Source organism: Apiotrichum porosum, assembly GCF_003942205.1.
Source record: "Apiotrichum porosum strain DSM 27194 chromosome Unknown scaffold_14, whole genome shotgun sequence".
Lineage (NCBI taxonomy): Eukaryota > Fungi > Basidiomycota > Tremellomycetes > Trichosporonales > Trichosporonaceae > Apiotrichum > Apiotrichum porosum.
The window spans coordinates 545,394-560,029 of record NW_021167121.1 but is presented as its reverse complement, the minus strand read 5'-3'; the positions used below and the strand labels follow the sequence as shown (position 1 = coordinate 560,029).

The 14,636-nt window shown below is 58.2% G+C and overlaps 6 protein-coding genes across 6 annotated transcripts; 3 read left to right on the top strand and 3 right to left on the bottom strand.

Annotated features, from left to right (window-relative positions):
• Positions 1 to 249: 249 nt before the first annotated feature.
• Positions 250 to 1,626, top strand: EHS24_002998 (uncharacterized protein; the record flags this gene model as incomplete). The annotated part of the gene is made up of 3 exons (XM_028618705.1): positions 250 to 266; positions 311 to 1,178; positions 1,222 to 1,626. 3 exons carry the CDS (start codon positions 250 to 252, stop codon positions 1,624 to 1,626), a joined length of 1,290 nt encoding a protein of 429 aa, XP_028473072.1.
• A 166-nt stretch (positions 1,627 to 1,792) lies between these two features.
• Positions 1,793 to 3,475, bottom strand: EXG1 (exo-1,3-beta-glucanase; the record flags this gene model as incomplete). Its single annotated transcript, XM_028618704.1, has 7 exons — positions 1,793 to 1,923; positions 1,963 to 2,030; positions 2,080 to 2,324; positions 2,369 to 2,872; positions 2,929 to 2,966; positions 3,025 to 3,196; positions 3,311 to 3,475. 7 exons carry the CDS (start codon positions 3,473 to 3,475, stop codon positions 1,793 to 1,795), a joined length of 1,323 nt encoding a protein of 440 aa, XP_028473071.1.
• Positions 3,476 to 5,145: 1,670 nt separating this feature from the next.
• On the top strand, positions 5,146 to 6,583 carry EHS24_002996 (uncharacterized protein; the record flags this gene model as incomplete). The annotated part of the gene is made up of 3 exons (XM_028618703.1): positions 5,146 to 5,320; positions 5,372 to 5,399; positions 5,467 to 6,583. The coding sequence occupies 3 exons, from the start codon at positions 5,146 to 5,148 to the stop codon at positions 6,581 to 6,583; spliced, it is 1,320 nt and encodes a 439-aa protein (XP_028473070.1).
• Positions 6,584 to 7,487: 904 nt separating this feature from the next.
• On the bottom strand, positions 7,488 to 8,987 carry EHS24_002995 (uncharacterized protein; the record flags this gene model as incomplete). The annotated part of the gene is made up of 6 exons (XM_028618702.1): positions 7,488 to 7,520; positions 7,559 to 7,791; positions 7,844 to 7,996; positions 8,038 to 8,338; positions 8,380 to 8,708; positions 8,765 to 8,987. The coding sequence occupies 6 exons, from the start codon at positions 8,985 to 8,987 to the stop codon at positions 7,488 to 7,490; spliced, it is 1,272 nt and encodes a 423-aa protein (XP_028473069.1).
• Positions 8,988 to 9,705: 718 nt separating this feature from the next.
• Positions 9,706 to 11,726, bottom strand: EHS24_002994 (uncharacterized protein; the record flags this gene model as incomplete). Its single annotated transcript, XM_028618701.1, has 7 exons — positions 9,706 to 10,135; positions 10,182 to 10,836; positions 10,874 to 11,156; positions 11,194 to 11,393; positions 11,446 to 11,469; positions 11,551 to 11,566; positions 11,616 to 11,726. The coding sequence occupies 7 exons, from the start codon at positions 11,724 to 11,726 to the stop codon at positions 9,706 to 9,708; spliced, it is 1,719 nt and encodes a 572-aa protein (XP_028473068.1).
• A 430-nt stretch (positions 11,727 to 12,156) lies between these two features.
• NOP56 (snoRNP complex protein nop56) lies at positions 12,157 to 13,901 on the top strand (the record flags this gene model as incomplete). The annotated part of the gene is made up of 2 exons (XM_028618700.1): positions 12,157 to 12,663; positions 12,732 to 13,901. The coding sequence occupies 2 exons, from the start codon at positions 12,157 to 12,159 to the stop codon at positions 13,899 to 13,901; spliced, it is 1,677 nt and encodes a 558-aa protein (XP_028473067.1).
• Between the last annotated feature and the right edge of the window lie 735 nt (positions 13,902 to 14,636).

Sequence of the window (14,636 nt, the reverse complement as noted above, 5' to 3'; positions counted from 1 at the left end):
GTGAGTGTATGGTTCTTATTGACAGCAGTACAGTCAACCAGGAAAACACTGTTGAACGCGCCGCCAGGAGCCCCGCGCGCTCGCCACTCAATCTGCTCCCGTCGACGAATGGAACCCTCACTTTGGTCCCGCGCCCCTCCAACCGCCGTCGCCGGCGCTTGTGATGGTCATGTTTCCTCGCTCAACGAGGTGCATATAGACCAACAACAGTGTATCTACAGCGTCCACTGTGTAATCCAGTCGCCCACCATGTCGAAAAAGTCATCGTAGGTCCACCCCTCCATCAGAATGGCCCCAGCTGATTCCTCAGAAAACTCGATCTCCTCGTCCGCGTCCGCTTTGAGAACCCCATTCCCGAGCCACCCTTCCCGCCCAAGCTCCTCAATGTCTCCACCAACATTGCGCGTCTCGGCGAGCCGAGCTACCTTACCCAGCTCGCTAGCAGTGCTCCTCTCCCCATGCTCCTCGACTCGGAGATGGGCATGCCCATCGACCTGAACGAGTACGACGGCGTGTGGGACGGCAACGATGCGGCCCTCAACCCCGTGGCCGACTCGGCATACATTGAGCCAGCAGACCAGGAGCTCCTCGGTCCTCTGAGGATCTTTGGTGCCGTCAATGGCGCCAATGCGGCCAACGCAAAGCCTACCGAGGTCTCGTGGATGCGCAACACGTCGTACATGCAGAAGAAGGACCAAGGTGTGCGCAGGCGGCAAGCCGCCGAGTCGCGCGCCGAGGTGGTGGATGCGTCCGAGACGGCGCAGATTATCGCCATTGAGAAGACGTTTACGGACGTGCGTGCGCAGGACGCCACGGAGATGAAGCACCCCGACGCCAAGCGCAAGCACCTCAAGGTGGTGGAGACGTACGACATTTTGCCCGACGACGACGCGTGGGCCAACTCGTACATTATGATCAAGTTCCCCGAGCGACCAAGTGCAGCGACGGCAGTGAACCCTGGTGCGACCGCATCCAAGGACCGGTTGGAGCGCGCGGTCCTCCGTCCAGTCATGGAGGACGACCAGCAGGTCATGGAGTACTTCCTCCCCAAGGAGGACGACCTGTCGCGTCTCGGAGAGCTCGAGGGCCGCCCTCTGGACGGAGAGGCTATCGAGAGGCTCCGTGTGTTCACGGAGGGAGAGCAGGGCGAGGACGAGAAGATCGATGACATCTTCCCCGTGGGTTTCCCTTCACTCGTGACATTGTCGCTTACCCATCCAGAACGTTACCTACGAGCGGATACGCACGTACGAGGTGGTCATGCAGGCGCAGCCCCGGAAGGAGTTGCTCCTCACCTTCCACGAGGAAGAGGACGAGGACGAGGACATGTTCGGCGGCGACGACGACGACGAGGCACCTGCTCGCAAGAAGCGCAAGGGCGTGTACTTCAAGGACATTACCATGCGCACCCAGCTTCGCAAGACGCGCGCAAAGGGCCGTGGCGAGGTCGAGGCCCGTGCCGACCTCTGGGACAAGGTGCGCGTGGCCTTCCGTGAGCCGTACGCAGAGGAGATGGATGAGCGTGCGGAGCGTGCGCGTGGCGTGACTGAGCCAGCATGGACCAGGGAGCAGCTTGACACGCTTCGGGGAGAGACCACGCAGGGCGCGCACGACGAGGATGACTAGATATTTGTTTTATGCAGCATTAGAAGAAGACAGTCACACGGCTAACGCTGGACTGCGGTCCAAAAAAGTTGACGTTACCATCAAAGACAAAAGATCATGTGTTGAATATTAAAAGAGACACGACTATGCTAAAGGAGCCAGACAATGTCAACAATGGAGGGGTCATCTATCCGCAAAGCGAGCTGATGCTGTTGGTGTGGCTGGTGGGGTTGGAGGGAATCCAACCGCCAGCGATACCGGCCTGGTAACTCCATTCGGCACTGCCAGTTTCGGTCTTCCAGGCCCAGAAGATCCATCCTGCACTGTTAGCTGCATGTGTTGGCCTGTCGAGCTCACCTTGGCCGTTGTTTTCGAAGACCTGGGTCTGAACATCCCAGTAGCGCCTGAGGAAGGTCTTGTACGAGCTACTGATCAGCAACGACCCTCATCCACTCAATCGAGCCATTTACGTACCTGCTGAATGTGGAGCCAGCGCCCGAGAAACCGTCACAGCTGCCGACCCTCGTGGAGCCGGGATAGGTGCCGTCGTAGCGAGCGCCAATACCACGGCCGTTGAGCCATTTAGCGCAGTCGGTGCGGGCGAGAGACCACTCGCCAACGACGAGCCAGAGAGGCGCGGCGGCGTAGCTGCTCTGCTTGTCGCATACAGCGGCGATGTGCTGTGCCTCCGTCATCTGGTTCTCTGCCTGCGAAAAGACCTGATGACCGTCAGCGATCGTGCTCCTGTGCAATATTGACTTACGCTGTAGAAATGAGTGTCAAGTGCAACGGACTCGAAGTTCGGCTCGCTCATGTAGTTGGACCAGTACGAAAGAGGCTGGAAACCGTCGTGAATGACAATGAGGAGGCCAGACTTGGAGGCGGAGCTAGGAAGCCACGGCCAGCGAGTAGCGCCGTAGCCGTCGTAGTAGAACTGATGCGTGGTCGACAGCAGCTGGTCGTTGAGGTACGTGGCGGGCTCGTTGAGGAGGCTGAGGGCGGTCACGGTGCCATAGTAGCTGGGGTCACTGTAGGTCTTTGAAAGCTGTCCCAGAACGTTCTTGGTGCGCAAAACGTTGCTGCTGTTGGTTGCCCAGAGCGCGCTTCCCAGCTTGCCCGAGTTGTCGTATCCATTCTGGGAACCGGGAGCGCCGTGCAGGTCGATGAGAACCTTGAGACCATACGTCTTGGCCCATCCAATTGCCTTGTCGAGGTAAGGAGCCTGACCTTGGATGTAGGGCTCGCCATTGGAGATGTCGTAGGCCCACTGCGCCCGTTAGCAAGCATGGCCGGTACTGTGGCGCAGATTATTATTCCACTCACGTAGCCGATCGGAATGCGGACGTGGTTGAGACCAGCGGCTGTCCGCGTTAGTAAACCGTTCAAACCTCGCTATTCATGGGTAGCGACGCGACTCACCTGCGATCTGTCTGAAGTCGTCCTCGGTGATCCAAGAGTCCCAGTGACTCTGGAGAGCCGCCTGAGCGACGCTCTTGGACTGGAGCTGGCCAAACGTCCACTCGTCAATGATCTTATCATTGTTGGTGGCCGTGAAGAGCGAAGGGGTGATCCAAGACTCAAGGACAAGCCACTGTGCATTGGGTCAGCGCGTGAACTGTAAAAGACAACCTTGGCGCCATCAAAAAGACCACATGTGTCCAAGTGGCTTCTCGTCTGTGCTCCGCAGCACGGATGATGAACTCACGCCACCGATGTTGACACCCCTGATCTTGCTCGATCCATAAGGCCAGCCGACATTGACGCCGCGGGCCTCGTTCATGCGAAGCTTGGCATCGCGGGCGTCGGCGGTGGTGAACACGGAGAGAAGGAGGGTCAACAGCCCAAGGCTGCGGACGAGCGGGACCATCATGGTTGGTTGCTGGACCTCTGGCAAGCGGCGAGCGGAGAGAGTGGCAAAGAGCACAGTCGGGATGGAAAGTCTACAGACACAGCTTCAAAGGGCGGTCAACTGCACGATGATGGCAAGAGAGTGTAGGGGTATGGGTGTGAGGTGTGAAGCCGAAGGGGGGCAAAACACTACGTCGATGATGGCTTCGTAGCAAGGCGTTGGGTGTCGTGAGGTGTAGTTACCAGTGAGCAGTGCACGAAAGAGTGTGTCTACAATGAGAGTCTGGGGGAGGAGGGACGGTATTAATGGATGATGGATGAGAAGAGAAGGGGGGAGGGGAGGAATGGAAGGAGGAGAATGAGAGACAGAACTCGCAACTTGAGAAGGCTCAAATACTCAAACCCACTTCCTCAACCTCATGCGCGGCTGTAACAGCTAGCAGTACTGCCAGCCTGGGCAGCTGCCAACAAAGGGTCTCTCGGTGTCTGGCCGACCAGGCGTACGACAGACTACACAACCTTCGTACCTTTCCGCGGCGCGTGCTGAGCATGTGCGTGTGGCCCCCATGGGCCCATGGCGCGTCTGGGGCACGGCGGATGTCTTCTGTCGCGGCGGTGCCGTGCCACTCGCTCACACGCGATCACACGCCGGCCGCGACGCGACTTTGGTCGAGGACCCCGCTGGGCCGCTATATGCCGCTGTGGCCTTGCCCCGCATATGCAGGGGGCCCTGGATGTTTTGTGGGCTGAATCTTGACTGCGGGGGGTTGTGGAGAGGGCTGCGAGGACGCCCACATGCTCAAGCAGGAGTGCACTCGCGCGCTTGTTGTGATGGGCCGGGGGTGTGAGCAATTTAATTTGGCTCTAGGCTCAGGTCCAAGTGGGGGAGAGGGGTGAAGGTGGCATTTGGGGTCGACAAGAGAAGAATGAAACACGATAGTTTGTACCTCGCCCGCATCGCAGCATGGACACATGGCTGTCGCGTACCGATTGGGACATGTGGTCGGCAACCAAACATTCCTATGCGCATGCAATGGAGACTTGTAAAGTTAAACGTCAAGGCAACGGGACGTGAGACGCGACAATGTGCTGCTTCAGAGTACGCGTCTGCGTGTCACGTCACGTCTCTCTCTCTCTCCGCCGCCGCGGGCGCAGCCGCCGCCGCCGGCACACCCACTTTTGCCGCGCCAGGTACTCGGAAGATCAGAAGTCAGTCGCGTCTGCACGTGACCGACGAACGGGGCTCTGCCAGGGCTGGCGCCTCGCGCATGGGCCAGAGCGTCGACACTCGACACTCGGCGCTCACCGGCTGTTCTCCGATGTCGTTGCGACGAGTAAGGCGACCTCATGTTGTGCATGTGAGCTTGGAATTGGGACCGATACACCCATTTCCAACAGCGCAAGCTTTTTGTTTTCCAAGGCCAGACACCCTTATCATTCCAACACGGCCTTGACACGATGCCCACATGCCCACTCGGCCGACGACGCGCGCGTCCACCAGGGAACTAGGCAAGACGTTCGCTATATCCCCTTGCCACGCAGGCGGAGGACGCCGACAAGGAAACGGGGGGCACCGACAAGGAAACGGGGGGCAACGTCATGGGATCCGGAAATCAACCTCCAACACCATCGTGCCCACTCGCCCAGACCCCCCGCCCCCAGCTCCCACACCTCCTATTTAAAGCCCACTCAATGGCACGCGATCCGCTCCCCGCCGACGTCCGTCTCCTCATACGCAACAACATGGCATCTGCGCATCCACAAGTCCCAACGATCGATGGGCTCGACAGCAAGACGCAGAACGACGTCTTTACAGCGATCGACGCTATCAACAATGACATGCGGGACCTAAGCCTCGCAATTCATGGTGCGTAATCGTGTGCACTGGGGGGATCTATCCAACTGACTTGTTTATCAGAAAACCCAGAGCTCGGTTTCAAGGAAGTGTGAGTCTAACTATGAAACCGGTGTTGTGCACTGAAAGAGCTCCCTCACTGACCCCCCTCCCCGCAGCAAAGCGCATGCCAACCTCGTCAAGGCGCTGTCCAAACTCGGGTTCACGATCACCAACCCCACCTCGCTCGAGACCGCCTTTGTTGCTACTTGGTCGAACGGATCTGGCGGCAGGACGTTTGGCTTCAACGCCGAGTACGATGCGCTCCCCGGTATCGGCCATGCCTGTGGACACAACCTCATCGCCATTGTAGCCGTCGCCTCGGCCGTGGGCTGCAAGGCGGCCATGGAGAAGCAAGGTATCTCGGGCACCATCAAGGTCATCGGCAGTCCCGCCGAGGAAGGCGGCGGCGGCAAGATCATCCTGTTCAATGAGGGTGTGTACGACGGCCTCGACGCGTGTGCCATGGCCCATCCCGGTGGTGGCATGCCCGCCGACGGGTATGACGGCCAGGCCCCCGCCGAAGGCAAGCCCGCCTCGCTCGCCCGTGCAGGCTTCATTGTCGATTTCGTCGGCAAGCCTGCCCATGCGGGCGCTGCGCCGTGGATGGGCGTCAACGCTGTCGACGCGGCTGTCCTGGGCTACAACGGCGTCTCCATGCTCCGCCAGCAGCTCGAGCCCACCGTCCGTGTCCACGGCGTCATCAGGGGTCCCAACGACTGGGTCAACAACATCATCCCAGCCTCCTCGCACGTCGAATACGACGTACGCGCACCAGACGTCAAGCAGGCCATGGCGGTCCGTAACAAGGCCATCGCCTGCTTTGAGAGCGCCGCCCACGCGACTGGCTGCTCGCACACCACCCAGTCGAAGGACAAGGACATTTACGCCGAGCTACGCAACAGTATCCGCATGGCAGGCGTCTACGCCGACATTATGGAGGAGGTCTTCGACCAGCATATCCAGCGCGATGGCATGACGACCGCGTCCACTGATTTCGGTAACATCACCATCTCAGCATGCCCAGCCGTGCACCCGATGTATCTCATCGAGACAGACGGCGTCAACCACACCCCCGAGTTCACCGCCGGTGCGGCCACCATGGATTCACACGAGCGCTCGATCAAGGTCGCCAAGGGACTTGCTCTCCTCGGCTTCAAGGTCCTCACAGACGACGTGTTTGCCAAGAAGATCAAGGACGAGTTTGAGGAGCAGAAGAAGAGGCTTGGTGCTTAAATTTAGGTGGCGGGATGACCCGTGGGCGGGGAGCGGTCGCCCTTAGTGGCCAGTGGTTGGATAAAAAGGACTCCTGTAGCGCTGGCTTGCAGGTTAAGTAGATATCGGGAAATCACATGATAGACAGCGTTGCGCCTTCGTATATGCAAAATCCGGACGTATGTATCTTGTTATTCAAAGCTCAGCATCGCGCGGCACCTAAGTACTATGAGGTTTGCTGGGAGGTGCCACTGTGATTCTTGGGAGGTATGCTCGGGGATGTGCTCTGTGGCTGCTGGTTGGTGGGTGTTGACGGCATCAAGTTAGCACCAAAGAATGCCAGGAGTCCGCCAAAACACCATCCTTGGCTATATCGTTTCCCAGGAGTCACACCCATTGGTAACCTAGACCTATGGCGGCCAAGACAACTCGTGAACGTCTAATGTGACTCTAGACGGCGCGTGAAGAAACGGCCGAAAAACCAACTACGCGGCATAAAGCTCTTAATATGCCGGACTGTGAACTCGATAGTGCGTTATCCGCCCAGCGAAATAACCAACTACGCCGCCTAAAGCTCTTGATGTGCAGCACTGTAAAGTCGATAGTGCGTTGTGGCCACCGGCGGAAACCAACCTGCAACATGCGTTTGTGCTTGAAAAACAACCGTCTCGAGGCATAAAAACGTGCATTCCATTACTCATTTCTCTCCATCGCTTTCTAATGCCTTTCATAAGGTCCATCTCGGGGTGCCTTTCCTTCATGGTGGAACGAAAGTAAGAGTTCCAAGACCGTGGGGGTCTGAATGGAAGTTCCACGACATCATATGCATCAACTTCGCCCGCATACAAATGTAATTTCTGCCCATTTTCCCCATTTTCCCCATCCATCTCCTGTGTACCTGTGTCCAGCAAAGTCCGTCCCCTCATCAAGCGCGAGGAACAAACCTGATCTGGCCAGCCTACATACATCAGCTCGATATGTGTACATTACACTCACAGTACCAGTGAAGGGCGAGTTGGGCATGCCGCCGGGGTTGGCGTGCGGGTCCGTGCCGAACAGGTTAAACGGGAACCCGGGGTCGAACGCGGCCGACTGGTCCAAGGCGGCCATCTGCGCGTTGCTGAGGGTGATCTTGAGAGCGTCAATGTTCTCCTTGAGGTGCGTGGCGTTGTGGCCGCCGATGATGGGGAAGACGTAAGAGGCCTTCTGGCGAATCCATGCGATAAGCACTGAGGAATCAGCTTGTGGCACGTATATGCGGGGGGGCTATTGGCAGCTCACCTGAACTGACGGAAACACCGCCGAGCTCTTTCGCGATCTCTGCAAGCTTTGCGACAGCGCCACTGTCGTTGGGGAGTGGTGGGACGTTCATGTTCCTCTCCTCGCCGGTGTGGGCTGCCTGGAGGCGGCCCTGGGTGAGGACGCCCCACGGAGCTGGCCGGTCAGTTTGGAGACTCTTGAGTGCGCCAACTCACCAATGCCCATCTTGTAGTGCTGGCACATGGGGATGATCTCGCGCTCCATGTCTCGTTCACCCAGGTTCCATTTACCTTGGTAGATGACAAACTGGGCCATGCCGTGCGCTGCGGCATAGTCGTTGGCGGCCGCGACAATCCATGCGGGCGTGTCGCTGATCCCGAGGTAGTGGACCGAGCCGGAACGCACCACGTCGTTGAGGGACTGCATCATCTCGGGGATCGAGGTGGTGTAGTCCCAGTAGTGGACGTAGAGAATGTCCAGGTACGAAGTCTGCAGTGCCGCGAGCGACTTTTTGAGCTGCACAAAGTCAGATTGTTGTCTGCCATTCAAGCGCGTACCGAAAGCATGAGGCTCTTCTTCTGGTTGCCCGTGTAGTTGATCCCAATACCCTGGTAGAAGCCTTCCTTGCGAATCATATAGTTGGAGGTATATTTGGTGGAAATGACCATGTCGTCGCGATTACCACGGCGCTTCATCCATTCACCGACGATGTACTCGCTCTGGCCATCCTGGTAGTTGCTGGCGACGTCGACCCAGTTACCTCCACTGTCGTAGTAGGTGTCGAGGTACTTGCACGCACCGTCGAGGTCGAGCGTCTTGCCTGCAAACAGACCCGTCCACTGGGTACCGAGGTTCATGGCGCCAAGGCACAGGGGCGACACACGGACTTGGGAGCGTTGTCAGCACTTTCTTGAGTGGCAGGTGTGGATGTTGTGTGCTCACTTCCAGCGCTCGGGGAGAGCAGACGGTACACGCCCAGCTCGGTCTTGGGCTCGGGCGGGGGTTGGATGAGTGCGAAAAACGAGGTACGTTCCTTGGGGTCTGACGGGGTGTAGTCGTGGACACTGGTCTCGTGGAAGGGAGACCCAGCGGTAGTGTTGCGCGCTTTGAAGTCGTTGGTGGGAACGTTGGCCTCGGCGGGGTGGTCGTTGATAAAGGGCGACATGGCTGTACTGTACTGTCACTGAGTTGTTGTTCAAGCTGCTTGGGATGAAGGGGGCGAGTTGGGAAGCCGTGGGAGCAAGTTGAGCGATAGACTCCCTCTGGAACCGTTTTATACCATTTCCTCGACTGTCGATCCCAAGTTTGTCGCAACGTCAATGTCAATCGTCCCAGGTCCTTCACAACCAACAACCTAGGCCTCTCTGGCATACCTCGCCGATCCCCGCCTTCAAATCTAAGCGAGGCCCAGGCAGTCCAGAAGCACTGCACGCTCGTCCATGTGATGCCATAGCGGTATGCGGGCATTGTGTCTGGTGGTGGAATGGCAAGGAGCAAGTCTGGCAAGGGTCTATATCGAGCGTCGGGAGCTCCGCGGCAGGTACTATTATCTGACCGTGTGGTTGTTCCTTGCAGCCACACCATTCTCCGTGCCGTACTCTGTTTCTACATCAGATCTCAGATCTGGCATCTCTCCGTGTATCGCGGATCACACGCGTAATTCCAATTCCCGCGTCCACCTGGATACTACTGGGTGTGGATCACCCGTCCACAAATAGAGCAGTGGAAGCAAAGCGTCGAGGAGTGGTGGCGGCGGTAAGGCAAGATGAGAGTTCTGGATCGCATCCGCAGTCGCTTCCGAACTACATCCTTCTCTGCCTTCTATCCACACGAGCTACGATATGATGACCGCCCGCCAAAGTCGGAAATCCAGAGACCACCTCTCAGACTCCGACCCACCGCTTCTCCTCCCCGTCCTCCTCCACCCACGCGCCGCCATAGTCCGCCCAGCTCTTCATGACGTACACGATCTCCTCTCGGGCCTCGCGCATAGTGTCCATCTCGTGCTCTGTGAGCTCGTGGCTGGGTACGCGGATGACCATGAAGTCGCGAGACGGGACCGCGAGGCGCACAAAATGCTGTTCTGGACCTTGCACCGCGTGGTCTTCGCAATCGCGCCCGTTCCACGCTGCACTGATCTGGTTGACGAGCGACTGCATGATGACGCGGAGATGCAGCTCGCTTGGGTGTAGTGGCTTGGCCGGGGTGTTGGCCTCGTGGTACGCTGCCGAGGTCGTTGGGTATGGGAAGGGCGACATCCGGGACAACAGGGAGGGGAACGGGTCGTTGGTTGTATACTTTGGCGATGGAAACCTGCAGCTGTCAGCAATGTCGAGCCAGGCTCACGACTGGAACGTACATTGCACTAAAGTGGTTGACCACCACACGACGCGCCCCGATAGTGTTGGCAAACTCGCCGACATCGTCCGGCGTCGAGTGGCCTCGTGACTGGGCCTTCTTGCGCACCTGGATCCGCTTGGCCTCAAACTCGTCCTCGGCGGCAACGGCAGCAGCAAGCGTGTCATGCCTGCCGTGAAAGACCCATGGTTCACGGGCGACACCACGGTCCTTTGCGGCGAGTTCAAATTCTTTATCACGCTTCTTCTCCAAGCTCTGTTCCAAGCCCGAGGCGCGCACCGCCCGCCCCTTGTCTCCCTTTTGCACGGATTCGGGAATGGCGGCGTTGGTGCACTCGTGGATGAGCAGAGAGGCATTGCTGCAAAGTGCTTGCAGCGCCTTGTTCGGCGTTCCACCTGAACAGTCGCCAAAGATGACGAGCTTTCGGCCCTGCTCGCCAGTCGGCTCTGGTGGGTGGAGTACCTCTCCAGACGGAAGAGTGAAGGGTGGTGGTCGGGGAAGGGAAGTGAGGTGAGAGAGGACAGAGAGTGGGTGCTTGATGGGTGGATCCATTGCGGCGAGGGCCTTGGAGTTGGCCTGGAGTAGTGGGATAAGACGCTGGTGGTCCAGCGGATGCGTAGGATCGGGCTCCTTGAGCACGTAACCGATTGAGGGGACTGCCTGGTCAGCAGAGCACAGCGTGGCAAGACCAACCTCGATGCACCAAAGGCCCAGCATTCACACTCCAGCCCTTGTTGCCTTTGAAAAGCGCCTCGTCGACAATAGTTTCCCAGACACCCTCGGCGTTGGCGTAGATGTCCCTGCCAACAGCTTCATTGACGTGAAGCTCCTCGGGAGAGCAACCGGCAGAAGGTTGACTGCCCTCGGGAATGAGCTCGTGGACAGCAAACGCTCCTGTGAGCGTCGCAGTCGTGATGCGGAAGATGTTACGGATGAATTCGCGAAGACCGACGGGGCCGTAAATGTTGATATCGGCCTGGTGTGAGCTCCAACAATTGCTCATTATAACCCACCTTCTTGTTCACGCCCTGCTTGCGGAGCCTCTCCAGTCCTTCAGGCGTCTGTCCCACACCACTCATGACCACGGCCAGAATGGCCACGATGCCCAGCACATGGTCGGCATGCATGTGTGTGACGAAAATGCGAGAAATGTTGACCATGCGCAACGAGGACTGGTGAAGGCGGTTGTTTGTGCCATCGGCCGCATCGAACACTGGGGAGCGTCAGCGGAATGTGCATGGCGGAGGCTGCGAGATGAGACATACACCAAATGTTGTTGCCAAAGTCGACTGCCAAAGATGAGCAGTGTCGTGAGACGATGGGACCACCACCTTAATGTGAGCTTCAGTCCGCCACCAGAAACAGCTCACCACTACATGTTCCAAGCTGCGGGCGTGGTCAGCGTTTGTCACTGTTCGACTCAAGTGGAGCTTACAAAGTGCACGGACACGGGGGTCGGTGCCTTCTTGACTTTGGGCTGGGCAGGATTTGGCGACATTCTCTCCTCGTGAGAGGGCATGAACGGCGAGTGTGTCCTCTCGACCATGGTATGGGTGAGTAACTGATGTGTTGTGTACAGATGAGAGAGCGGTTGCATGTCACCCGACCTGCCGTCTATGGTCGTCGCAGTCTCGCCGGCCGGTCCCAGTCATCGCTGCGTTGCCGATATATATGACGTGCGGGGTCTCCACAGCTGCAACAAGAGGACGTTGCACGTGACCTGGCGCGGGATAAAATGCGGAGGAAATGTCGGGCAGAAAAATAATTCTTCGACGATTTTGGGCTGGTGCGGCCGGCGGGGGTGAATCTCTGCTGGTGGGACAGAGACTGGGTGAGGATTCAAGGTCTGCTCGCCGTCTCTGACCCGTTCCATACCATCCACCAAGAGGTTCATCTCTTGACACAAAAGCTTGAGCGACTATCCGCAAGCGCTCACCTCGCCCCGCTCAGCAAACCCCCATCCCGCGTCGCCAACCATGTCGGGATCCCTCACCCACGTCCTCTACGAGGGCGCTTCGGGCTACGCCCTCTTCACTGTCTCGCTGCAGGAGGAGATCGCCGCTCGCTCCAAGCAGCTCCAGGATGCCATCAACGACTACAACACCTTCAGCCGCATGGTCCAGCTTGCCTCGTTCATGCCCTTCACGTCGGCTGCTCAGGCTCTCGAGAACGCCAACGACGTCTCGGAGGGTGTCATGAACGACCACCTCAAGAACGCTCTTACCCTCATTATCCCCTCGCAGGGCTCCAAGGGCAACAAGAAGCAGTCGGCTGTCCTCCTCGGTGTCTCTGAGCGTGGTCTTGCCGGTGCTATCCAGGGCGAGCTTGCCATCCCCTGTGACACCGGAGAGCGTGCTCTTGAGCTCATCCGTGGCATCCGTCTCCACCAGGAGAAGTTCCTCGCCAAGGAGGGTCTCCAGGCCGGCGACGTCAAGATCGCCCAGCTCGGTCTCGGTCACTCGTACTCGCGTGGCAAGGTGAAGGTGTGTATTAGAAAGGCAGTGGGGGTGGTGGATTCTCTTGGGATATCGGTGCTCACTCTGTGCTCCAGTTCAACGTCAACCGTTCGGACAACATGATCATCCAGGCTATTGCCCTTTCGGACCAGCTCGACAAGGACCTCAACACCTTCTCGATGCGCTGCCGCGAGTGGTACGGCTGGCACTTCCCCGAGCTCTACAAGCTCGTCCCCGACGCCCACCAGTACGCCCAGCTCGCCGTCCTCATTGGCGACAAGTCGACCCTCACCGACGACTCCATCGCCGACATGCAGGAGATCCTCGATGACGACGAGACCCGCGCCAAGAACGTCCTTGACGCTTCGCGCGCCTCGATGGGTTCTGACATCTCCGAGGTCGACCTCCTCAACATCTCGAACTTTGCCGAGCGTGTTGTCAAGCTCGCCGAGTACCGCAAGTCGCTCCGTCGCTACCTCGTCGAGAAGATGTCGATCGTTGCCCCCAACCTTTCGGCTCTCATTGGCGAGACCATTGCTGCCCGTCTCATCTCGCACGCTGGTTCGCTCACCAACCTTGCCAAGTACCCCGCCTCGACTGTCCAGATCCTTGGTGCCGAGAAGGCTCTCTTCCGTGCCCTCAAGACCAAGGGCAACACCCCCAAGTACGGTCTCATCTACCACTCGACCTTCATTGGCCGTGCCGGTGCCAAGCACAAGGGCCGCATCTCGCGTTTCCTCGCCAACAAGTGCTCGATCGCGTGCCGTATCGACTGCTTCTCGGACGTCCCCACCAACAAGTTTGGTGAGGCTCTCCGCGCCCAGGTTGAGGAGCGCCTGAACTTCTTCGAGACTGGTGCCCCCGTCTCCAAGAACGCCGACGCTATCCAGAAGGCCCTCACCGCCATCGCCGCCGACCTCGACGACGAGGAGGAGGACGACAACGAGGAGATTGACGACGTCGAGATCTCCGAGGCTGTCAAGCAGGTCGAGAAGGACCAGGCCGAGGCCGCCAAGAACCGTGGCCCCATGGACGCCGAGTTGGCAACCATTGTCGCCACCCAGGGTGCCACCCCTTCCAAGAAGGAGAAGAAGGACAAGTCGGACAAGAAGGAGAAGAAGGACAAGTCCGACAAGAAGGCCAAGAAGGAGAAGCGCAAGGCCGACTCCGACTCCGAGTCCGAGGACGAGGAGGAGCGCAAGCGGCGAAAGGCCGAGAAGAAGGCGAAGAAGGCCGAGAAGAAGGCTCGCAAGTCTGACGTTTAAAACAACCGTCTAGACAATTGTGTGGTTGTTTTCTCCTCTCTTTGATGGTCTTCTCACTTTCGGATGGTCGATCGATCTTGCGCCCCGTGGATGGGGGCGATGGCGCAGGGATGTGGCGCTTGTCCATGATGTACTACTGGCTTCAATTCTTTTACCCCTTCATGCATGCGCATCGGATAGAACAGAACACGGAGGTACGGAGAAGAGCAAAGCTGGGAGGTCGAGCAGACCCACTGCTGACGTCACTGGCTTTATAATTTATGGAGAGCAAAAAAAATGTGTTCAGGCGTCGTGTGGCGCGTGTGGTCCATTTGGCCATTTGCGCTGTAAGCCTATTCGCCTCTAATGAACGGGACCGGAGTCAATTGCTTGCGACGGGAGCAATCTCGGACAACTCACGTGACCATTGTCACCCACCACTGATCACTGACTGACCAAAACCGTTGATGGGGACGTCAGTGTGCCCTAGCTGTCAAAGACGGTCACAGACATCTTCCAGCACTGTCCCGACGTCTACCCCTCTACAGTCTTCTCTAGCAGTTCCAATAATGGGGCGTCGTCTCATGCCCCATACTTGGAAACCATCTCGCCCGCCCGCCAGGTATTAGTTAACGCTTACAGCAAACCCAAATGAATTTCGCCGGTATTATCCGAAATTGATTAGGGAAATCCGTAATCAGAGCCTTTGCGGACCCGCAGAGTGTGGACCACAGTTTGAGCACAACCATCATCAGC